Source organism: Falco naumanni, chromosome 11 (genome assembly GCF_017639655.2).
Source record: "Falco naumanni isolate bFalNau1 chromosome 11, bFalNau1.pat, whole genome shotgun sequence".
Classification (NCBI taxonomy): Eukaryota; Metazoa; Chordata; class Aves; order Falconiformes; family Falconidae; genus Falco; species Falco naumanni.
The window spans coordinates 28,772,765-28,799,729 of NC_054064.1; the positions used below are offsets into that span (position 1 = coordinate 28,772,765).

Consider the following 26,965-nt stretch of genomic DNA (forward strand, 5'->3'; position numbering starts at 1 on the left):
AATACAATGAGACAATTGGCAGGATTCAGTGTAGCTGGATTTGAGGTTATGAATATAAGCACATATTATAATTGACCACGTCTTTAAAGACAAGACCACTGTGGTGGTTTTGGGAGGGGGAAAAGACTAACAGACTTTTCAGGAAACAACCAGCCCCTAATTATTTTCAGTTATGTGATATTAGGGAGCATGGCTCTTATTTGATGTAAACAACGTACAATTCCACAAAGAACGGCCATCATTTTTAGAAAAAAATGTCTGAGACTGTCTACTCAAATGGAACATTTAATCACTGAGTGACACTGCAATTAAAAGTGTAAAGGTTGTGTGCTAACTGCATTCACTTTAACAGTAGTGAGATTTCTATAGCATTAGGATTTGCCCTTCAGTTTCTACAGCTTTGAAACAGAAGGCAGCGCTTTGCTGGATTTGGGTACAACATGAACAATTATTTTAAACTTGTTGGAAAAAAGTGTATTGAAGTGTATTTTATTGTGAGCTAAACTTTCCCTGTTATATTTTATCAAATAGAAAAATTTCTTTGCAAAACATAGGCAAAGTTAATCCAACCATTAGGTCTTCCTCTGTATGAAAACAGTGTATTTCAGCCACTAAGATAGCTTTCAGATGTTTTATCCATTAACACGACTCATAAAACTGGGTGTTTTTTGTTTTTGCATCAAACTTTACATGGTCCTCTCTTGCGTAGGACTGTACTGAGTCCAAACTAGCTGACTTTGACTCATATGTTCAGGAAGCATAACTGTTAAGCAGTTGTTAATTAGTGTAATGCATATGTACCTGTGGCCACTGAAGGATGGAACTCCTACCCACTTAATCTGCCATCATAACACAACTGCTGGCACTGACAGCTACAGAAGATTTCCCTTACTAAAATCAAACTGATTCTTGCTTTTTGGATGAACAGGCTCAGAATTATAGCTCTGTTCTTATGAACAAAGCACTTCAGACACAGAAAATAATCATATTTGGCAATAAGAGATGCAATTTCTTGGCTATTTCAACTCCAAGAGCTCTAACTGCTTAAAGATAGACCGCCCAGAAGATAAACATAACTACAGGCCAATTTTTGCTCCTCTGACAGTATAACATGTGAGATTGGAAAGAAGAATCAGAGGCAACTTCTCCAGCTAAAGACCAGTGGAGCAAAGCTTTTGTATGTGTGCACAGGTAACATGCAGTCCACTAGTATTGGACTTACATTGTAATTATCCATAAATCTTTGTATAAAAACCAGCTTTTTCACACCACTCTTCCACAACTCTGTGAAAAACTGTCATTTGGGGTGTGTAAGGCTCGTGTGTGTGTGAGCGTGTGCTTGCAGCGTGTTCTTTGCATCTACTCTTTTATCCTAGTGTATGTTCAGGGAAACATTTTTCAAGTACCAAATTCTAAATTGTCTTGTTTTGGTAGTGCGTTTTCATCTATTGTGCTTTAAAGAATAAATTATTAATGGGACATACTGATACAGGCAATTTATCTGTAACTGAGGGATCAGCACAGAGTAAATGTGCAGAGGCCACCACCAAACCCTGCTGTCGTGAGCCAGGCACTGCTCAGTACCAGGAAAATCCATTTTCAGAATGTTACATGTGTCTGTTCTTTTTCAAAACTAAGCTCAAGAGACGTAAGGAGGGAAAACAAAGCCATTTTGCCCTAACCTTCTGCAGGTAGAGCCGTGGCACAGCTTAGGCTATGGCTTTAGGGTTTAATGATTTGACTTATGCAATGACTATCTTACCTTTAACCTAAGTTCATACAGTATTTTACATTTAATTACAACAAGCATCCAACGTATTAAAAATGCAACTACCTTCATTCTTCCTGTAAGAGTGCAATTAAAGGTAACTACCAATCTCATTTTTCTTGCTGTTTTGTTCTGAAGGAACTCAGGACAAATATGATTATGGGCTGAAATTTTTCCTAAGTAACAATGGGGATTTTTCTGCAATTACTACTGCTTTTGAAGGAGCTCTAATACTTTAAGCAGTGATAAAGTGGCAGCTGTACATGTTTAATTTCTGAGAGCCTGGGCATAATGCAAAGCATTAATCCCTCCAGCTGTCCAGTAATTAAACATCATGTAAAGCCCAGAGGATATCATTGCTGTGCTACCTTATCTTATTTATGAAGGACTTTCATTTGTTAAATCTACAGTAATTTTCTTTCCCTTCTTGGAAATGATTGTAGATTCCTCTACCATGGCAAGCGTACTCAGATTACAGCTACTTTCTATAAAATGACATGAATTTCAGGCTAGCCTTTCATCACGTGCTAAAATAATCACGACTAGTGATAGTAGATAAATATTACCCCTACAGGCATAAATGCAGTACTATGGGCATTAACCCTATTAAAATTGGTGGGTTTCTCAGGTAGAAAATATGGTAGAATCTGACCCTTTGGGTTTGATTTCCCTCTGAGCTGACTGAGGAACACTACACCACTGTGCACCTAGCCTGTTAATGAAGATAATGAACAGAGTTCGTAACTTTGATGAAAGCATGTATTGATCAGGCTGCAGAGGAAGACAAAATTATCACCAAGTACATTATCACCAAGTAAAAAGCTCTCAGCAGGTTCTGTGGAGATTTGGAACAAACAGAATCAGTCTGGTCAAATGCCCACTGGTAGCACTGGAAGTGTGAGTCGGATGCAAAACACAGGTACCTTTTACTGCGTGAAGAAAATGCTGCTAAGATGACATGACGCTCCTCATTGCTACAGGACAATGATAAAGAACGATAGAACAATTTAACTGTCAACAGAAAAGTCACTTCATGTGAGCGTAGGTGCAGGTGCAGTGTGGAGGAAGGTGGCTTTAAATCAGCTTTGTAATTTCCCTGTTTCAGCTGGCTCATCACCAGGTGGATCTGCTGGAGGGATCAGACCAGCTTTAGCCTGCTCTAAATTCTGCCTTCTGCCAATGGTTCTCAGGTGACCTGAGGGCTATTGAGCAGGGCATTGGAAAGAGTTGACTCTGGAAGTTTTCTGCACTCAGACCTTTCATGAAAAGCTCCCCTCACTTGTAGGCACTGCTGCTTTTTATGGAGAATCACACATGTGCCTGGAAGTTTGCCAGGAAACAGTAAGTGAAAATCTCCTGCCCTGAGGATCTTGTATGTGGGAAATATGAAGGCTGTGAGCTACCATGGCAAGGACATGTAGCTTACAGCTCAGCAAGACTGTACTTACTGTTGTTCCCCTTATTAACTTAAAAAAACTTTACACAGTTCATTCAGTTTTAATCTGGCATATCATATCATATGGCTGAAAATCTGGAGCTAATTCTCAGATACATGGTCAGCAACAAAAAGCCAGAAGACCAGGGTCCGCAAGAAGATGCTCTCGGTAATACTAGGCTGTCACTATCATGAGATTCCTGCAGGAGTTCCTGGCTCTCACCCTTGGACAGCTTTATGAGATAAGCACAAGTTGTCTGTTACAGGCATAGGTTTTCATGGATCACTGTCTCTATACTGTAGTTAAGCAGAATAAATCATGGTATGGGAAAACAGCTTATGCTACCTATGTATCTATGAATACATCACTTCACTGTATCTGACTACTGGGAAAGGGCAAAACTGTGTACTTCCAGCTCTTCATCTGCAAGACACAATTGCTATACTGGGTGCAAGAAGTGGTCCAGGTGAGAACGAGTAACACAATCAAAGAGATGAGGCCAGAATCTTGCTCTCTCTGTTGAGCACCCCAGAGTCCTGTCAGGAGGAACAAGTGATGTATGCACTAAAAGGGTTCAATGCCCATTTCAGCTGTTACTGGGTAGTAGCTCTTCTGTTCTAAAGCCATGCTGAAATGCTCTCTGCGTTTCCGAGCGGCTGACAAAACACTGGTTAATATCTCTATTAGCAGGAATTTAACAAGTTCTGCAGTAGCTAGCAAAGTCCAGACTGACCTCGAGTTGTGATGCTTTAATTGCAGTCTCTTCTATTTAATTTCTCTTTTTAGTCTCAGTAAATGTGTTCCTAAGCTTGTCCAATCGATTGTGACAAAGGTTAGGTACACTGGGAGCAGAAAACCTTGAGGGAAGTAAGAAAAAGGATGCCAGCACCTCCAAGCCAGAGAATTCAAGACTGCTCTTACATTATTAAATGTTGATGCCTATTTTAGAGGACTAAACCTGACCTATGACTACAACACACTTTGTATTATTACTTCTGCTCCAAAGAACTAAAGAATAAGTTTCTTTTATATACTCTTTTATTTTAAAAAGGCAGATGCCTGCATTTTCAAAAATTGCTTGTGCACTGGAAGTTAGCAGTGGACTTAAAGCCTACCTGCTGGAGGTAAATTATTTAGGCAGACAGGCATTTAGCTACCTACATGCAAGGATTAATACCTGCAATTAATCCCTGATGCAATTACAGTCTGTGCAGACACAAATCTGGATCCCTAATCACTGATGCTTTATCCACTGCAAGTTAAAAAATTCACAGCTTCCGTTGCTTCTTTGGACAGTTCTTCCACAGGGTAAAAACTGCACCATTTTTTCCATCTTGTTCATGGGTGAACTGCAACAAGAAGGTGCCTTACCATCCACTGATACTGGCTTTCAAGTAGCATGACAGAGTCAGTGCCTGGACTCCTTACGAAAATAATTGCTTTTCTAATACTGGTACCAGATCAGGCCTAACATGCCAGCAAAAGCTGTTTTACACACCTCTGTAGAAGTTTTTATTTTAATGGGTTTCATCTATCAAATTGTTGTTTCTCACTCCAGACATGGCAAACAGGACTCTTATTCCAGATGAATACAGTCTGCTTTGCTTACTCCTAAGGCCAGCTTTCTGTAGGGCTGGACTGTACAGTGGAGATGAGGAACTCAAAGGAAATATTTGACTTATCCATTGTTTGAGATGATGCATTTTTTTTCACCATACCTGCACTCAGGTAAGTCCCAAGCTTGCTAACTGCATCTGATCCCTTTGTCTAAAGAGGGTTACGCAAGGACAGCATACCAGACTGCAAATTGGCTCCTTCCTTAAAGAAAAGATATTCTGAACATTGCTGTGACAAATCTTTTTCAGATCACACAGAGTGCCCATCTCAACAGCAAGTATTGAACCATGACTAAAAGCAAATGAGTGGGAGGTAGAACACCAGTTTGCTTCTAGTTGTGCAAGATGACGCACCAAAGATAAGGTTGATACAAAGCACAAAGGAGAACCCAACCTGAACAGAAGATGGTCTTACTTGTATTCTATACTTTTGTCCCCAAATTTCTGAACAGCAGCTTTCTCTCTACAGCTGGCCGTGCCAGTGCCTACACTGACTGTGCCGGGTAAATTTCACATTGATTAAACAGCAATTAACATAACTGTGAGAAGAAAAATCCATCAAGAATTATCAAGTCTAGAACAGCATCTGAAAAGCAATCCTGGGAGGCCAGAAGCAGACATAGCAAAGAAGAACCACAATACACTTGCACTGTTCTTACAGTTTTGGATGATTTCTACTACCAGAATCATTGCTTTCCTCTCCTGCAGTAGACTGTCCCTTAACTTGGGACTATGAACCATTGTGACCTAGGGACAGGTGCTTGCACAGCCTCAGCACAACCAAGCCCTGCTCTTGGATTGGAATGCCAGCACAATATTGTTAGTGGTACAACTTACTAATGCAGGAATGCGGGCTCAAGTAACGTTCATGAATTTCATATTAAGTCCTCTTGAAGATTTATAATACTAAGAGTCAATTATTCCTAGCAAGCCATAGGAGTATCCACAGTTTAAATGTTGGAAGTGTCACATTAGCTTGAAGTAATAGCTTTATTAACATGGATTTAGAAAGAGCTTAGGGATTTTCTTCTGGATGCCCTCACTCACAGTATCTGCAAGTCATCTTCCACTTGTTTATTGCACATGCAAGCTCTCACCATAGAAATTACCCCCAAGCACAAATAAAACTCCTTTCCAAACATGTATCCAGAAAGATATGTTATTTACAGAAAAGTTCATCATCTCTGTGAGAGGTGCAGCCTTAGCTGTGACAGGGTGCTCTGGTCCAAGGGGCTGCAGATGACAGTCAGTGCTGAAGCTTCTTTTAAAATGACAACAAAAACATGAGTGCAGAGGTTAAAAATAAAGAAAAAAAGAGGTCTGAACCTAGGAACAGACTTTTTTTTTTTTTTGTCAGGATACTGCAGTGCTGCTGAGATAAGAGAAAACAGATAAAGGAGGATTCTAAACAGAGAAGAAATGGGAATGTTAACAGAGTATCAGTGGATAGGCTTAGTGAGGTTTATCAGATTTGGATAAAAGAAAGGATAACTATCAATCCTGTGCAAGCTCTGAGTTTAAAGGGCTAACACATTTGTTCTCATCCATGAGGAAAACACCTCAATTTGACAAGCAACCTCACTGAAAATGCTCCCATTCAGCAATGCCTCCTGTTTCCTTCTCAAAGTGAGATTTAATGCCTCTGAAAGGTGACGAGTCAACAGATCTTAGGACTGAAAGCTTTTGTTTGCATCCACCTAGGAAGCTCCAAGTTTCTGCCTGGTCCTATTGCCAGAGAATGGCCCATCCCATGCTCAGACTCAGCAATGACCCCCTGGCAGAGACTACCAGTACACACCCACCGAGGTGGCAGCCTATGTAGCGACACATTCAGCCATAAGGAACTAGATGAAAGTCACTAACTCATTTCACATGAGTTACCCAACAACTGTCAGAAGATGGTAATTTGTCCTTGGATTAAATTTCCATTTTAAGAACCTGCATGTGCATTAAAAACATGGAGGATAAGCAAGACTAGAGATGCTGAAACATTCAGAAGAGAAACACTCAGCTATTTCTAAATCCATTAATAGCATCATTATGCTAAAATTGTGTGGCATTCAAACCATATTTACATTCATTTGGGGGGGTTACCTACAGCCTTAAAAAAAAAAGAAAAGAAAAGAGAAGTTCAAAGCAATTCCAAGTAGATTTTTATTATAAATAAAAGACTCCATGAGACAACTCCTACTGGTGTAAGCAGCAGCATTAAATTAGTGGAGACAGCCACTAGTGTAAAAATTGTTCTAATTTCAGTAACTCACATTGGGAAAAGAATAATTTTTTCAATAGCAGTTACAATTATCTTCTGAACTTGTCTATAATTCAAGCCTCCCATTCAAAGGGAAAAAAAAATAATACACGTGCTAGGGAGAGAACACTGACTTTCATACAGAAAAAGAAAAGACTTCTGAAAACTTCCAAAACGTCATTAAACTCAGAAGACACAGGACCAGGGGTCTAAGCACATCACCAACTTACCATATCATAATAATTTATTACTTAAGAATTGTCCATGCACATGCACTTAATTCTACATGAAACAGGAGGCAACATAAGGCAACCTCTGTCTTCTCCTTGCGAGCCCACCCAACTGGAACTATGCTGCACAGGCTCACACAAGCACAGCAACCTGTTACTGTTAGCCCTGGACCTCTGGGTCATGTGCAATATGAAATGGAGATGCTTTGAAAAACTGCATCTCTAATCAGTAGTTAATTGAATTAGTGAGTTGCATCAAACCTTCATACTGAGACTCGGACTTAACAAACGGCACACTGGGTTTCATTAGCAAGAGCGAGGCCAGCAGGCTGAGGGAAGTGGTTACTCTCCCCTAGCTGGTACTTGTTAGGTCCTATCTGAAACACTATGTGCAGTTTTGTGCCATCCTGACAGTACAGGAAAGGCATTTGCAGCCTGGAGAGAGTCCAGTGGAAGTCCAGGAAGATGGTTATGGTACTGGAGCACATGATACACAACAAGGGGCTGAGGGAAATGCGTTTGGTTAACCTGGAGAAGGTTAGAGGGAGATCTTATTGCAATTTTCTGGTATTTAAAGGGGTGGGAGGCCAACTCTTCTCAGAAGTGCACAGCAAAAGGAGAAAAGGCAATAAGCAGAAGTTGTGACAAAGGAAAAAGTAGAAAAGGACAAAGAAAAAATATTTTTACAGTGAGTGGCTAAACACTGAAACAGGTTGCTTAGACAGTAAAGTCTTCAGTAAGATTTTGTTTGATAAAGCTGTGTGAAAAAAATAGGTTTATCTACAGTGTTTTACTCGGAACCACAAAATGATCACATAAAACGTAATCAACTACACAACTCCAGTGAAAAGATATAATGTGGATTGTGAACTGGCTAGGTATTAAGAGCCCAAAATTCTGTTTTCAAATGAAGAAACATCAATGTGTGCTTGTGTGTAATCATTCAACCCTTTCATCAGTAATCTGGAAGTAAAACTAACATTGCTGATATCACATGCAACATCAGAAATATTGATGGATGGGTGAATAACTACACACAGCATGAGATAGCTTCTTAATAGCCTGGGATCATTTGCACAAGAAGAATTTAATAATGACAGAGTTATATAAGAACAGTATTTAGAAAGGTGATTTTACGTCTGCACAGACTGGTAAGACTGATATTCCCTAAGTTCTAGTGGTCTGTTTAAAAATAAAGTTGGAAAATCAGCTGGGATACTGAAGGGAGCCACAAAAATGAGTCAAGCATTCACTCAAAAGAAAATATCTGACAACAAGAAGCATAAAGAACTAAATATATTTAGTCTATCAAAAAGACAGTTTGAGAAATGGCTTGATTGCACAGCGTAGGAGTTTCCACAGAGGGAAAACACTGTTAAAGAGCTCTTCCATTCAGCAGAGAAAGGCCCAATAAAAGGCAATGACCATTTAGGGACTGAATTTAAAACAGTTACAGTAAATAGTATATAATTCTCTCTTTGTCCTGTGAAACCAAGAAGCTATTAATAAGGAAATGTCCAAGCCTATCTATTATATCGCAGAAGAAGCTAGCCTTAGTCTATAAGGCTACACTCTGCAGGAGGAAGGACACAGTGGTAAGCTGCTGAGCTACCACTGAGGAAGGGTTGAACATTGTTATTTAAGGCCTTGCCACACCATCTTGGTATTAACCCTGATAATCATGTTCCAAACTAACTATATTTTGCTACAGTAGTAAAAGAATACTTAATTGTCCATGGAGTTGACTTTGTATTCTCCAGCCAGCTCCAACTGGAGAATCCTTCTTTCCTCTCTTTTTTTTGTAATTTACTACTTAGCATAGCAAATGTAGAGTGAATGAATTTGTTGGCAGGAAAGTCATCCCTTTACGTGCAATTTGTAATAGTCGCTCTAAGACTTTTATAGTCCTGAAGAGAGATCTTGCATACGTATTAAAGTATTACTAACTCACCAGGAGTGCAACCGGCCTCGTCAATACCACTTTCACAATCCCTCTGCCCATCACATCTCCAGGATGCTGGGATACATTTGTTGCTTAAGTCTCCGCAGCTAATTTTTTCAGATGGACATACTTGCTTGGCTGGAAGAATAAAATAAAGAAAAAAAACCCCAAAGTTAAACATAATCCTAGACATTGCCAACATTGTTTACACTTTTAAAAGTTACTTTTATTTTGTATGGTTCAATCCTGAGACATATTGTAATGAAATCCCAAGTCGACACTGATTTTGAGGTGTCCTGTACATGTTCCTCAAACGAGATCACAACGTTTTTACATTTAATTAAAAAAAACCCACCCCCACCCCCCCCCCCCAAAAAAAAAAAAACAAACAACCAAAAGGAGGCGCCACTGTTTATTTTAACAAAATCCCAGAAACTTAACTTAAACTCAAAGGAATTAGGGTAGAGGAACAGAAGTCAGATTTGTATGCAGCTTCTCCTACCTAGCGTTTCCTTGCAGGCAGGGTCTTGCTTCTGGCCATCCCAGTCACCCTGCGTTGCAACAAACTGTGCACAGTTCCCGTGGCTCTTGACACACTCTTGGCCCTTTCCCACCTTCTCCTTGCTATTTTGGCCTGTGCATGGGCTGCAAGTGCTCAGCTTTGTGCTGCCACAGCTCTGCAATATGCTGCTGCCTCTTGAATCAGGTCTCCTTGCACAGGATTCCCCAAAACCAAGGGCCTTCCTGTCCTTCCAGCCTGTGCCTGGCCCAGCCGACCCCTTCCAGGAACAGAACTGTACCGGAACATGCAAATAAAACAAATACCACCCCTCACTCTTATTTTCAAGCTTAACTCTACCAAAACGAACTGACAAGAGTTGCTTCAATAATCAACAGGGATTTCAACGAAGATCTTAGGGCTGGTTATTAAGTAGGATGCAATACTCTGTGTGAGTGATGCTCAACACAGCAACAGCACTGCCTGTTTGTGACTGCCTCAAACCCCCAACACACTGTGGTTTTGCTATTAAAATGCTAGCACCCTGCCCACAGCAGCAGTAGTACTGGACCAACTACTCTGAAAATGCTACCTCAAATTAAGTCAGGAAAAATGAATTGCCTAATTTTAGTATAAGGGTTTACTTATATGTTTGGTATTGCAAGGCAATTTCTAAATTCAACGATCTAGGCAGATTATGATCAGTAAACTTGGGGAAAAAGTGGTAAGCAAAGCGTGAACTCATACATGTTAAACAAATGGGCACAATCTCAAACACAAGAAGTTCCTTCTGAATATAAGGAAGAACTTTACCTTGAGGGTGACAAAGCACTGGAACAGTCTACCCAGAGGCTGTGGAGTCTCCCTTTCTGGAGACGTTCAAGACCCCACCTGGACACAACTCTTGTGCAACCTGCTTTAGCAGGGGGGTTGGATTAGATGATCTCTAGAGATCCATTCCAACCCTGACCATTCCAGGATTCTGTGAAACTTAACGGTAACTGCCTAAATTAAAGGAGATTGTGACTTGAAACACAGAGACACAGGAAGACCCACAGAAGCAAAACCCCCAGTATACGCAAGAATATAACTATGAAATAAGAGCTGCCAAATTTCTCTGGAACCAAGGAAGCTGTGAAGCTCATTCCCTTACAACTATTTTGCATTGCCAAAATTCCTTTTTTTTCATACTAGTGTAAAGAGCAACAGATCTACATTTATTGCGACAAGTCTGCTTGAATGCATAATGTTCTACAGTTTAAATAATTGTTTGGTATTCTGGAGTCATCATCCAGTTTGGCAGGATTAGCTTTTTAAACAGACCAATTTCTCTCTTTAAAAAATTACATGTTTTGAAATAGTTCTTCCATTGGTATTAATGCTGATAATGCTATATATGGCTGCAGGTCTACTGAAAAAGGAGGAATCTTAACTCTGAATTGAAACTTTCACATTACCCTGCCTTGGTAAAGGTACTTATGCCAAGTCAATCAGCTTCCCAAGTGCTGAGCAAAAGAGGATGAAAATTATACCTCTCCCTTTCCATCTGCACAAGGAGGCCATAGAGGGGCATCTTACAGCCCCAAAGCATCAATCAGCCACTTAGAAAAGCAGTGCCATTTAATCCCAGGATTTCTCTGTCTTAGCACCTTGAAGTGATAAGAAGCAGTTTCTAGAAGCTGTGGGCAACCAATATATCAAGACAAATTAGGTCCTGCCACAGACAGACAGTTAATAATAGATGTAATGAAATTTTCTAACCCTGAGGCAAGGCAGCATTTTTGTTGAAATTTGCTCACTGCATACCCAAATAACATTTACGAATGTTGCATGATCTACAGAACTGGGGGGGAAGGAATCATTACTTAGGCTTCTTAATTATTTTACCAGCAGATCAGTAATAAAAATCACTTGACATTGGAAAGGCTCCACAACACCATCCCACCAGGATCAACATGTCTGCCAGCTCAGACCAGTGCCCTGCCAAAGGCCTTGCATCTTCCCCTCCCTCCTGGTCTCTCTAAGATGCAAATTTAAAATACACAACTCCAGGGACGCTCGGTGGCGCTGAGCACTTGGGTCCTTCCACAAAAGTCAGACAGCATGTCTGAAAACCAGGTCACTTGCCAACTGTGCAAAATGGTGTAAAACAAGGTGCTTGCCCTCACCCTCGAGGAAGCTGGCATGCCTCACTGCAGTCAAACTGCTTCACAGACCATCCCCCGAGCTGTAGGCTAGGGCACACCGTCCCTATGCATGCACCAGGAATTCATGGATGCAGAGGGAAACAAATCCTGCGGCAGCTGATGGGCTGCTCCTCAAAGAAGAAAAACACAGAGCTAAAATGGTCCATTTGGCCTAGAAGCCCCATAACACAGAGGGCTCGCCTGCCAAAAATCCTGCTTCTGCCAGCCTCACCCAGCCCTCGCATGCACAGGTGCGAGCCTAGAGAACGCTGCGTTGAAAAATAAAAACATGCAGCCAAGTCACTATAACTTTAGTTCTGAAAACCAACCAACAACCAACCTCTGCACAGAGCCACACAAGGATTATAGCCTGCAGGGGCCAGGGAGTGACGGTGCCGAAGGGCTCACCTCACCGCCATCCACCCCTCTGAGGAGAAAGGTGGCGGCTCTGAGGAGAAGACAGCACCTTCTGGGAAAGGGAGAGGGATGGCCACAGGCCATGTGTATGAGGCAGCACGAGAGTCCTGGGGGGCTGCAAGAGGCACAAGCCTTGCTGTGGGGAAGGGACCCCAACCCCAGCAGCAGGGCCGCCTTGTTTTCTGAGGGAGCTGCCAAGCAGGGTTGGCAAAAGCAGGGTGCTTTGCCACAAATGGCGTACAAAAGGATGACGTGACCGGGGTCTCCAGCACCTACCTGGGCTTTGCCTTCCTCCACCAAGGCCCCCGAAGCCTCTCAGCTCTGAAGTGTGCAGCCTCATGGCCACCAAAAGCCAGCTGCCCCCTCCCAAATGCCGCTGGCTGCCACCAAAGGTGGGTGCTGAGGCGCCGCTGCGGAGGGCTGGGTGGGGGGAGCTCACTGTGGGGGCGAGGGGGTTGCAGCCCCCTGCGTGGCCCCTGCACCTACAGAGCCCTTCTTCTCCCACACACTCCATTCAAGGCTGCTTCTAGGCTGCTCTGTGCTCTTAAACAAGTTTTTGCCATAAGCAAACATATGCTTAAGAGTGCCCGAGATAAAAATTACTTTCCTCGCTGTATTTATTACTCCAAATGGATTTCCATGCTTTTACATTTTAAAAGTTTGTCTCCTGACTGCATTTGTGCGGTGTGTTCAGGAACAAGGTGTGTATTGGACTGATGTACTGGGGAGACCCAAAGCAGTCACGGAGATGTTTGTTGATCAGGTTATTGATCCACTTCCCAGAAAATTGTTCTAGTTCTTCTTGCTCAGGCTATGGTGATGGAAAGGTAAATCTGTTTTGATGCTCAGAAGAACCAGCACTCTTCATCCTTATAGTACACCTCCATCAAGAACTAAGTGGACCAAGGCAAGCGAGAACACTTTCCACACATCAGATTTTGAAGAAAGTGAAATACAATTAAAAATCGTCTTCTATCACAGTGGGATCATTAACCTGCAAAAAGGTTATTTATTTATTGGTCACAGTTCAAGTATGGGCATTACTTTTGCTTGGCTGCTCTGGGCAGATACTTAATAGCTTTGGGAAGCCGAAAGGTTTAGAAAGGTACAGACAGAAGACTCCTATTTATGGAAAGCAATCTCGGTGTTAATCATCTCACTGACAGAGTAATTACAGACATTTAAAAAACGTAAATCAAAGCTTGAACTTGCAGGGATGCAGCCACAGAAGCTGCTTTTGGTCACAGTTCATGACATTTCTGTATTCCTGTGGTTTCTGCACCCAAGCAACCCTTGCATGGAAGCTAACAACTTGAAAGCACTGGCAGATAACAGGGAATCTTGCATAAAACTCCAAGCAAAATTTTGATGCATTATTTCAGCAAGCTGTTTTTTTTCCTCCTGCCCAAGACGCTGCAGCAGTGCAAGTGGACTCAATGTCGCTGTCCATGCTATGAAAACAGGCTTTTAGCAACAGCAATCCAGACTTAAAAGTTTCTGTTTCTGTACATTGCTTATACAAACCCTGGCCTTTTGGGCTTACGTGACCAAAATGTTTACTTCTTACTTTCGTCTCCATCCACCCAGAAAGGAAAGGGTTAGCGCTGTATGTGATGGTGAGTGCTCTTACACTGGATATATTCTGGACCAACGCGAGTTATAGCAAGATCTGCCTTTTCAGAAAAGCACCATTAAACAACTTGGTTGAAATGTCAGACACATCAGGACCAATTTATCACAATGAACTGCAAATGCCAAGGATGGACAACAATGGTTTATTTGTAAGGAGACAAGAGCAAAGAAGGCAAGAAGGTTCCATTTACTCACTACCGCCAATGGCACATTCTTCTTTTCCTTTATAGGAGGCTACAAAGTCTTTCAGAGAACCATAGAGCCTAACTGGCGCCCCACTGTTTGCTTCCTCTTGTGCCACTGCTGTGCTTTTCAGGCTCCGGACATCATGTATATTCAAGAAAGCCCAAGAAAACAGAATTGATTTACTTTCAGAAGACCATTTGTCAGGTTCTCACCAAACAGGTACTCTAAGAGCATGCACAAAATGTAATTAAGCAGCTTCTGCTGGTGGGAAACCCACAAGACTTTTCATCAGCAGACTGAAAAGAACACCCTTTGTGGAAATACATCATCTTACAGGTCTGAACAGTTTCTCTATCTCTGCTAAAATAAATAATTCCCCATCCTCTCCAGACTGCCCCCTGTGTTTTTCCCAGGTTCTTCAGAAGAAAAATTCCAACCCAAAACTTCATTCTGTAACCGAGAAAATACCATACTAAAATGGTGTAATTAACTTCTGACATGCCAATAAATTGTTCATGCAAAATATCCACTACTACTATTGTTATGGAACTTAAAATTCCTACCCACCTCTTTTCTCCAGGAATGGTTTAGTTGTTGGCTTTTTTTTTTTAAAAAAAAAAGGAATGGTTTTTAGAAAGGACCTCCCCTCCTCAAATATTATCTTTAAATCTTCTTTTGTGACAGCTGGCAGTCCTATCTCAGAGGTGTACCAAGAACTAAATAAATGTTCATACCTGCCCATGTACAGGACTAATACCACTACGCTTCCAGCCAAAACAAGCACAATTGTTAAATGAGCAGCTGTTCAGAAGAAAGGAAGGGAGCTGACAGAGATTGCTCAGGGAAATTCAGAACTCAAGAGTTCCCAATGCCTAGAGATTTGCAATTCAGAAAAACCATCTCAGTCACAAGTTTGCATATATAGGATTTTTTTTTAAAATATATATGTATGTGTGTGTGTGTATGAACATATATCCCAGTGTACACTCACTACTAACTTACACCTCAGTTCCCCACTGAAGTATTTAGGGTGCATAAGAAACATTTCAAAATCTGTCTTGTGCTTTTCAATTATCATCTCAGCTGAAGGTGTGCCTGCACTGGTATTTTCCTTCCCTTGCCCCTTCTTCCCCCTTAGTGTGGATGCTAGGAACACTTGCTTCTGCCCTATCACCCATCAGTTCACTCTGTAGCTCAGGACAGGTTGCTGTTGCCTTAGTTTACTTCACTTAACCTTGCAAGACACATCAGATTTTCTGCTAAAGAGTGTTATATAATCATATATGTTATATTTAGTTAATCTCCCTTATGCCCTTCTTGTACCAAGCAAAATCCAAACTAAACAGTACCAAACAAGAGCCTCATTTACAATGAGAAGTATTTGCATGGGGGCAGCAACATCCAAGGTGGATGTGTCTCAGGAATATCTTTGGCATCAGCGTACAGAGAACACAAGCTGTGACTACACAGGAACTGCCCTACACTCACAGCCTTGCTGGGTGCCTGCATTTGGATCTACGTATTAGCAATACGCAAAGACAGAACACATTATAGGGAATGCTAATAAAAGAATTGGTTCCAAAGGTTATGACTTTCTCCTTCTGTCACGTAAAGCAACACGCTATAAGCATCAGCCTGCTGGGATAGAACTTGCAACTTCTACTAGCCAGCACAACTGCATCCAGCAACAGTATTTGGTTTGCTCACTGTATCTGTATTATGCATACACTTGAGATCACTGAGAAAATAAAGGCAACTTTATATTTCCAGTTGAAACCAGCCCAGGCCAAAACGAATGCCATGACTGGTGGCTTAAGTGAACTAAGATTATGGCACTTGGAAACTTGGAATGAGACTAAACCACCACCACCACAGTTGATGCTTTTGTTGACAGAGGAGGATCCAGCTGCTAGCATGGGATGGTCTGTCCAGATCAGAACTGGTGCATGCTGACAACACTGACTCCCAGGACCTGGGAGCTTGAACTGCTGCTACCCGAAGTTGTATTTTTGAATGTGAAAGTACATATTTATGTGCAATAACCATTGTGGGATCATGCAACGGCAAAGAAATAGTGAAAATTATTCTTTCTGCACAAAAAGGTGATTAACTTATGGCCATTCCCTTTAAACTTTGAACATAAATTAATAAAGTGACTCAAAAAACAGATTAAGAAAGGCTACTAAGAAACTATACTACAAAGGTCAAGAAATCATATCATAAATAGTATAAACCATTGATACACCTGATAAAAAGTTAGATTCTGTGGTATGATTTCTTTGATGATGACTTATGTTCAGAAGTTCCCAGGGGAATGGAAAAGGATTTACACAGCTCCATTGCACTGCATAGTACAGCCCTTAAGTCCATCCTTGTGTGCTTGTAAGAACAGCTTCTTTACAACAGCACGGGTTAGGAGTTGTCAACGCAACTCCTCTTCCTAGAAACTGGAGGGAGAAAATAAGCTCAGCATACAAAGGGTTCAGCATGTCTAAAATAGATAGCATGTACCTTGCTTTTGTGCAGATTATCACACTGGTGATCACCACCTCTGAGATCAGAGTGAAATAATCAGGAATTCAAAATCCCAAGATTAATCCCAATTACTGAAATATAGACTCACTGTCAGAATGAAAGCTGGGTAGCTTTTATATGAAAAGCATGTTTCAAACACAGACACTAAAAACAACATCAATGAAGAAAATGATTCTCAGGGCTAGTGCCAATAGTTTTTATAAGTAATATAAACTATATCTGAGCACAGTGTAAAGAGGCAAAATGTTTCTATAGTAGGCTGAAAAGACAAATGGCATCAGGTTTTATAGTAACTAATAACTAAGCTTCATGTCCCACAACTTGAGCCATCTGCATGGGTCAGGAGGGGATTCTTTACCCAAGTTCAGAGCTATCCTGGCACACTCACAGTTTGTTTTTAAATTTTTCCCAGAATACTGAATATTGGCACAGCTCAAGACAGCATGCTGGACAGAAAGGGTTAGTACTCCTGGGCTTCCAGCACATCATTTTTCTTAGATTTCTGAATGCTATGTCTTACTCACCCACTTTAAGAATCAAAACTACCATCACACTTGGATAAGAAAAGCATTTCCTTCCCCCAGTCAGACTGGCAGGACTTCAGCCGATTTTGTCTTCCTGTAAACACAGCAAACACTCACTGCAATCATCTGAGCACCTCCCACCTAATTACTTTCATAACTTTGAAAGATACTGTTTTGATGGCACTTCTGTTCTCTACCTGATGTGCCCAACAGGCCTGCTGCTGAGAAACAAAGTCCTTTAACTCAAGTCACTTGGCTCATTTCAGGTAAATGCAAGTCAATGTTAATGGCCCACAGTAAACAGGAGGTCAAACTGGATGATTTCATGATCCTCCCTGTCCTCAAAACTATAGGAAACTTGCAATACTTTCAGTAGGAGTCAGGAAGATTTTTAATTGCTTTTAACCTGTCCTCACGGTCATACTTTCTAAAGCTTCAGAATTTAAAAACTAAGATCAGATGTTTGACAACAGTCAGCATATAGGATGCTGAGCATCACTAAATTCCCTTTTTGTTGTTCTTACTGTTGAGTACTTGTAAAATGACAGTGCCTTAGTGGTGTCTGTACAACGTGCAGTGGCATTCCCCCACTGCCAAGTCTGCTTGAGCACAGAGGAACCAGTTTCTAAGAGATCATGACAGGTTTTTACATATGAGAAAAACCTACACGATACGATAAAGGTTTTCTGCTCCCAAACAAACCACATTTCATTACCTGCAATTACACACATGAAAATTCAAGAAAATACTGTAAAGGCTCATTCCCTACAGCAGCTTTCATACCTAAGCAACTTGTTACAAAAGTTCCCTTCCCAGGGGACACTTAACACCTCCACACAGAGCTTTAGCAATCCCTCAACAAGGTCAGTCCTTGGACTGTCCTGGCCTTTGTATTCCACCTAGCTCATCCTGCCCAGCTTCTTATGATCAGTAGTACCTAGATGTCTCTTAGATGTTCATTAAATGTCTCTAACCATTGATTTGGTCAGGGGTGCACGAATCCCTTGATAAACTTGAACAAGACATAACATAACCCTGGAATTCCAATCCTTACTACCATTTTATATAGGTTCTGGACCACAGCAACATACAAAATCAACTATGGTCACCACCTATTTGTGGGGTGACTGCGCTGACAGGCATTGATCCTGTGGCAGAGCTGAGCTACAAGGGGAAGACTCCACGTGGGAAGGCAGAAGAGAAACAAAGTTGGTGTAGTCCAACTTCACCTGAGTAAAAACACTGTTACACTGTGTGTAGCCATGTGTGTACCATGAACCACATGGCACCTCTAAACGCTACAGTTGTAGCCCTTCCTGACACCACAGCCATATGGTCATAAGAAATGTTTACTCAGATTAATCCAGAGAAGAAATTAATGCAGCCCTGTAATGACAGGCTAGTGCCTAGCTTAATCACTATGGAGCACAGCCCTCATCGTTTAGGGGAACAAAAGGAATTTTGACAAACTGAAGTCTGAGGCCATCTGCCAACTTTCCCCCCTACTTCTGCTAACTTTGGCTCTTTGCGTGTCTTCTCTATGGGTGAAACAAGTCCTTGATTTACCGGGGACTCAAAATGGAAAAATGTTCACACATTCACAGCCAAATCCTGGCCCAAGAAATATGCTGCTGAGTTCAAATGGACCAGGAATAAAGTCACAGGTCACAGTGAGTATTTACCAAAACGGCTCCAGCAACTGCTCCATCCCAGCCAGTATCCTGAAGGTTAACATTAAATACGGACACCAACCAAAATATATCCTTGCCAACTGTCCCATTTACTTCCTTATATTAAGTCACAAAAGGATATTACTTGCAACAGTGATTTTTAAGAGAACAGCTATACAGAAGGTTAAGTTTTGCACTTTTATCAACAGCAGCCATAAGGCAGACTAGACTTTTTAAACTCAAGAGGGATAAAACCTTACCTTCTATCTGCTTACAGGAAGAGTTCAAGGAAGTCATTTAAATTAGCACAAAAGTAGCCTCTCTGTATTTATGGGTAAAAAAGTGCAATGTCAGAGACTTCAAAGAGGCTGGTGTTACAAATGCCACTGAAGCCCAGCATGTGGCCAAGCAGGAGGAACGGGCACCCAGTCAGAGCAGGGGGAGCCTCCACCCTGCCCTGCTGAACCCTGACACGGTCCCTACTTATGAAACCACCAAACCTTCATGCTCTTCTCTCTGCTCCACCTCGAAGCCAAGGCAGAATTTGTCTTTAAGAGGAGCCGTGACACTAAGACATAATTCTGGCTACTGAAAACCTAAGTTTCCATATTAAAGTTCTTCAGATCATTTTGCATGACTTAAAAATTTCTCTTCACTCACTAATAAGCATCTCCGACCTCAGGGATCAGCTGGTCATGCCCTTAGCTTGTCACAGAGGAATGGAGAGAAGATATTGGTCATAAACATAGGGGAAAACTTGGACATCAGAGTAAGAAATGGGAAGAGCTGAAGAACCACTTGTTCTTGGTGTACCTACAGCAGCAATACGCACTGCCATTCTCAGTTTAATAAACTGACAGTTTACTTTGTTAGTTAGTGAACACACAGGCCTGTTTGCAAAACCTAGGACTTGTAATTTTCTTTAGAGAGAGTTTTCTAATAGCAAAGCTATTAAATATTCCCTTTTGTGAGAGGCACTTCTCATGCTCCATCAAAAGCAAAGATTAAAAAAATAATGAATCCAACAATGATATGACTTTGTTTTGGAAGGTCAGTTAAAATGCTCCCCTTTTTTATGTCCTGAACATAACATCTCTTTAAAATTCTATTGTTTTTAGAGCTAGCTTGAAAGTGAGTGATGTACAACATTGTTCTGTCAAACCCCCCATCCCGCCATGGTCTACATTAATAACTACCCTGTCAGTCTGTGTACACGTTGCCAGTTGCAATGCAGTTCAGTCTCCCCTCCTTTTTTGCATTAGCAGTAATGGGTGAGATCGGGGAGGGGGAAGCAAAAAAGAACTACCTTTTCTTTAAGCCTGGAAATCAAACTGAACTCCAGTCTATGGCATGGCTGAGAGCAGAGCTCTGTTCCTCAACACAGATCCTCTACCTCTCCTTGTATCCAGGGATGCCCACTGTGAAAGCCTGAGTCTGGCTACAGACAACCTTTAAAATCTATGATCATCCACTGTGCTCCCCCATGATTAGCGATGCATGATGCTTTCAAGGCAATTCTGACTCAGGCAAGCCCTAGGAGAATAAAACACTCAAAGGTAACAGCTGACCCAGCACAGACTGGTAGTAATGTAGCTGGGAATCAGTGAAGTTCAAACACAGATATGCTATGTGAAGAAAGAAGAGCGTCAAGGAAGAAATAAGAGTCAGGAGGTTAAGGCAGCACAAGCTAGGCATGAATGGAAGTCAGCTAATTAACCCTGAGAAATGCAACTTTTGAAAGGAGAATTTGTTCACTGCCCTAGATCAGTGATTCCAAAGCCTTGTGGGCAAATAGATTTTTGAACAACTTTCCAACTTTCTCACGCAGCCACAGAGCTGACAAATTGATGCATTTAGCTCCTCCGCGCAGCTCCTGGGGCCTGTGATGGCCCTGCTGAGCAAAGGTGCACAGCTGGGGAATGACTGCTTAGCCTTCCTCCACCGAAGTGTGACTTATTACGAGTCTTTTGTCATCTATTCAGGTATCAGCCTGGCCATGTCAGCTGTGTGCCTAAGTAGCACAGCTTAATTCCCCTTACCTCGGCATCCCCCAGGACACCAGACCCACTCTCAAGCCTTGACTATGAAGCCTATGCCTCATGGACCGGCGTAGCACAGACAGTGCAATGAGCTGTTCTCTACAGAAACACAGGTAATAACTATATTCTCCCAATCTGTACTAATACAGTAACACTTCTTTCTTTATTCCTAGGCCTTTGGTCAAATATGCTGCAGCTTTATTAACATCAACTTTCTTCACCAAAGATTCATTGAGAAAATTCTCCAGACTGCAGCATACAATAAATCAATCGTACCTCCTCGTGTGATTTGTAACTCGGCAGTTTGAAAGCATCTTGGAACAATTTCTGCAGTTAGACAAGAGACACATTTACTTTTTATTGAATCAAACTTAATTTGACTGGTTTGGGTTTACAGATACAAAAAATGGAGAGTTTTCTAGACTCTCTTCAAACCTGTGGCCTTGTGACCCTGAACTGTTAAAGATTAATTTAAATAAAAAAATACATTCTTTTCACTAGCAGTAATCTCACTTAGTAAAAGCCTACCAGCAACAATCACCTTGCTCACTTGTCAAATTCTTACACAAGCAGCTGAGCACACCACCAGGACCAATTTATTTATTTCTCTTCCTATATATTAATTTGTAGAATTCCCCATAATACACATACCAGAGTTTTCAGTTCCTATTACAGCAAAACCAGAAACAAATTCCAGAAGGCAGCTTATTTCAAACATATTCTAGCACATTTAAGCTCTCAACTTCTCCACTTGTTTTGAAGCAAATTAATACTCAACTCAAAACTAGGTTTATAAGCACAGTTTAAAACAGCTCACCAGACGATCACATAATTAACAAAAATCAGTTACCAGATGTCAGGTTGAACTTGAAAACAGAAAAAATATTGTTTTTTGTAAGTACCTTTGAAAGTAATTGCAAAAATCACTTCAGATCGAGAAATGCCTCTGCAAAGGTAGCTCTGTTTTATGGGACCAGTACAGAGACTGGAGCTGAGACTACTGCACAGATCAAAGCGAACACCCAGAGCGATACTGGGATGAACCCACTGGCCAGCCTCAGCAAAAGGGGTGTTGTGGGAACACAAAGATACGAGAAAAACTATAATGATCCTCACAGTAAGTGGCTACACACTGTGCTCATTTAGCAACCACATAAGCCAAGAAATATATGGGGACAACTTCCTGGTTCTTCCCAGCAAACCCCACATCCACCAAGGCAACAGGTACTGAGCCTGTACTCTGAGATGTAAAAAAATTATATACGTATATATATAAATTGGCAGACAACAGGTATGTAAACTGTATTATATACATTTTCCTGTGGCAGTTCTCGTCTCTCACTCTTACTACTTAAGCAATAACTAGGAAATTGTCAGATATTCCAGCACTATCCTGAAGACAAGCACAGTTTGATATTTGATGAACTCCTACTGTTAATTGCATAACCTTACTCCAGTACAGTAACTTTTCTGTTCATCAAGGGCATGGATTAAACAGCTTCTCTGCTTTAGAGCATCCTTGTAATTAATAATATATTCTTCCTACTTCTAAATATAACCTATAATGAGATGCTTTAAAGAATCCAAGCTGCACCTTTCACCATGTACTTTTGATCAGAAGAAAACGAGCCAGTTTGCTCAGACAACAGAGCCTGCTTTAACTGTGACTGTCAGCTTCCCAGTGGGCCTGATCCTGAAAGGCAGCAAGCCTATTCAAGCAGGTCACGGCAGCAAAACCTGCCAGTGGCAGAAAACACCTTCCTCTATCCAAAACATCTGTCTCTGGGGATAGTCTGTGCAGATCAGAGAGGACAAGAAGTATATATAGATACATTAGATACAGATAGTGTATATATAAGATAGTATATATGGATACATATCAGGGAAGAACAATTAACTCCATGAAAACTCTGCCATCTATCTGCCTATCAGGCAGCAAGCTAACACACTGTGCAAAATCTCACTAATTATGTTTTCCACCCATGAGACATGTCTCATCTCAGAGGTTTCTCCTGGCTTCCATTTGCTGAGGAAAGAGACCTCCAAGGACCACAGAACAGAAAAAAGGTTTTGTGATACCTATGACTGTCTTTAGAGACCTATGAATGATGATCCATGGTTAGGGAGGAAGGAGGAGAGCGGCTCTCTACTCATGAACAAACTATTTTTCCTTAACCGAGCATGGCTATTTTGGCCCTGAAAATACCTTCCCAATGATCTGGATACCCAGCTAATTCCCAGATACAGTACCTCCTGGTGTCTGGGCTTACTTCAACTTGCAGCAGCTGGGTCAAATATCTTTTAACTATAAACTGCAGCTTCACCAATGCCTGTTTGCACCTGCTGAGAGAGCTTCCCACATCTGAAAGCTACAGGACCATTACAATCAGGCAAATGCTTGTACAGCAAAAGTTTGTCTTTCTACATCAACACCCCATTTAAATGACACCATATCTTTAAGACAGGTATCTACTTTGATTTAAAGACTTCAATTGATAAAGATTTCTAGACAAGTCACTTCACTTGTTTATTTACCACTACTGTTAAGAACTGTATCTTATCTCTAGTTCTAGTCCTTATCTCTAGTTCTCTTATCTCGTTTCAGCTTCTGTTCACTGGATCAAATTATACTGTTTCTTGTTAAGCTAAAGAAACAACTGTGAGATGAAACCTCTTCTCTAAGGAGACAGGTGTAAATTGATAAAGTCAGCTTTCACCCCCCTCTTCAATAAATCAAATACGCTTCTAATAAGGCCTGTTTTTCATCTCTATAATCATGTGAGCCTTGTAAGATTGTTCACAACCCCTCGTCTTGCAAACTTTTGACTTTACAGCAGCTACCCATGTCTTTTACCACCTCTCAGTCACTTGTTCTTCAATTTGTTTAACATGGGCTCTAATTATTTTGTAAACTACATTTTTATAACCTTTATGCTTAAGTCAAATCACATATCACAAAATACACATAGTATCTTATTAACACACAGAGTGTCTTATTAACAAGGTCATGATTCAATCAAGAAACACTGAAAAGTGAGGCAACTCTTGTTTTCCCTAACATGCTGACACATTTTAATTATTTTTTAAAACTTGATCTATTCTATTCTATCATCAGCCTTTCTATGGTTCTGTCCAAAAGTAACAGCAGCATGATCAGCACATACAGCACTTGGAGCTGAATTGTGTATTGTTGTAGCAGTTAGGAACTCAAGTATTAGACTGCAGACCTTCTACAGCAGGTTCTATACAGCGCTCTGTTTAACCTTTTAAACTACCATGAAAACACCAGCTTCTACTAACTTACTGAAACTTCCAACAATGTTCCAACATCTGTAAAAAAACAGTAAGAAAAGGTGTTTTTTTTAAAAAAAAAAACAACAAACAAAAGAGATCAGAAAAGTCACTGCATGTGTCTTTCAATGAGAGTTTGCTAGTACTTCTGTTTTAAAAAAACAAAACTTCAATAGCTGCTGTTTAGTAGCAGGCATGTTGTTAAATGTGCAGATGTATCTTCTTCCTCCTTTTTCTGAGCAGAAATTAGAAATACTATTAGTATTTACTCATTTTCTGCCACTGCAGCTTACCATTTTACTCCCACTGACCAGCATCACACTATATGGATTTGCTTTTCATACAGCTAAAATTTTCCTTACAATCCTCAATATATTTGGCCATAAACTTTTCAGGCATACTTCTAGCTCTCCTTATTCAATGTCTTTATCATCTAACTACCCCTTGTACCTAGATTGTAATTGCTTCAACTCTCAATACTGTAGGTTCTTACACTTATTTTCTGTGGAAACAAAGTTTCCATATACGATTAAAAACTGCCCAATAATCTATTTCTCTGCCCTCATAATTTCTACATGCAGTGGCCAAATAAAAAAGAAACAACAAAAAAACCAACAAAAAGATAAGAGGTCTCACTGAGAGTTCCTATAATTTCAGTAAAAATACATGACTGGGCAGAACGCTCTGACAGAAAAAAATGTCGTATTGTAAGCTCAACCTATATTGGATGACAAAGAAGCCACGTAGGAGAAAACTGGGAAAGCTGGGGAAAACTTTTAACTGGAATTCTTACCCCCTTACGCACCAAAAAAAATAAATCAATCCCAGGAAATAAATGAACAGGGAGGGAGGAACGGGAAGATATCCCACCCCCATGCCCCGCCAAACCAAGAACCACCAAACCCAAAACACTACCTGCTTCCCCCCCCAACCCAAAAAACACCAGAACCAAACAAACTTGACTAGTTCTGGTGCTCCTGAAGCTATTTGCTAACCCAGTGAACAAATTACCTTTATTCGCAAGAACATGACCCACATAGCAAGCAGAGGAAAAGCTCACAGAATTATAGTATAATGTGCTGGTTCTTAAGGTCTGGTGCATGGCTTTTCAACAGAAGGACTTCTTTTCCAACACAGCGTAACTAAAAGAGGTAGAATAGATCTCTGAGACAAAGTTCTGTCACCTGTAGAGCAGGTAAGGTTGCATTTGGTCTAGATAAAGTAATCTTCATGACTTTCAAGGTTAAGGTACACCTCATTTCCTATGCAGGTCAGCTATAATTTCCTATGCAGACACCTAAGGCTCCAGGGAGTCTGATGTCAGAACTTTAAATAACTTGCTGCACTCACAGCACCTAGCCTTTCCAAAACTTTCTCTAACAACACGACAGTTCTCTATATATAGGTTTTTCCACCTGCCAACTGCAGGAGAGAAGACATGGGGAGCTCAAGGAGAAAGGGTCTAAGCAGACTCTAAGACCTTCTCTGTAAGACTCAGAACACCTGCCCAGCCCCGCTTCACAATGAAGACAAGACTAGCAAGAAGCCATCATCCCTGTCTGCTAACATCAGGGACATGGGATGGCTGGCAAACACATATGCACCTTCCATGGATTACCCTACGTCTCGCAGAAAGGTCAGCTATACCGCTGTGAGTCAGCTCCCCTGCAGCAGGGGCATCTGTGCCATCTTCCCCGAAGAAAACAGATGCCAGTCTGATAATCTGTTTTTAGAAGAGGGAAAGGATAGCCTGGCAGAGATTTTGATCTGTGCCACAATTACAGTCTAGTCCAGGAGCAACACACACTTCTGATGATCCTAGGCTGGAGTTAATAACAAAGGCTGAGCTGAACCAGTATAACCTTCAAAATGTACAGGAAAGAATCTCTTATATTCTCCCTGAAAAGCAACTGGAAGTATCAAAACTGTGAGGAGCTATAAAATTCTTCATGCTGTTGGGCTAAAAAAACCAAACCACAAACCAAAACAAGCAAGAGTAGCCATGTGAATCTGGCAAAATCAAGTATCCATTTCTTGCTGTTTGAAATAACCCTGATATCCTGATTGCCTATGCCTGGAGAAGTGTGCTCAGAACTGTTTAAACGTATTACTTGATTACACCAGCTTTTTCAATAAATGTTACACTGTGAGGCCACAATGAATTCTAAAACCAGCCTGTAAGTCTCCCCAGCAACCAGATTCCAGCACTCTTTTGAAATAATGCCCAGTCTCAACAAACTACCATATACAGAAAATCAAATGCAAATTCTGTGGGCATATTCAGGAAGAGCATATAGCATGCTCCTGTTGCCCTTCTATCAACAGAACAGCCTTACTCGCTCTGTCAGTCTCTCTGCTGTCTAGGTCTAGCTCATACTATGCTTTTAGCTGACAACACCTACATACTACATGATGCACAGGAGGTCCAGGTGTAGCATATGTTTTTTAAAAGACAGATTTGTGCATCCATGTATTGTGTGTGCTGGCATGTGCCATCTGTGGCTGCCATAATGGTGCATTGTGTCATCACACTCAAAGACTGCATGCTACTGTTCCTCCTCCTCCTCCTCCTCTCAAACCTCTCCATTCTCTCCATCCAGTCAGTTCTGATCTCTAAAGATCGCTGAGGTTTGGGAAAGTGGTGAGGGTAAATTACAGCACAGAGGAAGTCAGTCTGTACATCTGTGGGCTTAAACTATCAAAATTTTTCCTTTGGCTCAGTAGAAGAGTCTTGAAAGCCAGA

At 41.1% G+C, this 26,965-nt stretch overlaps 1 protein-coding gene across 3 annotated transcripts in view; it reads right to left on the reverse strand.

Annotated features, from left to right (window-relative positions):
• LRP8 (LDL receptor related protein 8) overlaps nucleotides 1-26,965 on the reverse strand; it is a 194,133-nt gene that overhangs the window by 34,125 nt on the left and 133,043 nt on the right. For all 3 annotated transcript variants that reach the window (XM_040610754.1, XM_040610753.1, XM_040610755.1), the window contains exon 4: nucleotides 9,253-9,381. In XM_040610754.1, coding sequence (XP_040466688.1) covers nucleotides 9,253-9,381 — 129 coding nt within the window. The remainder of the gene's footprint in view (nucleotides 1-9,252; nucleotides 9,382-26,965) is intronic.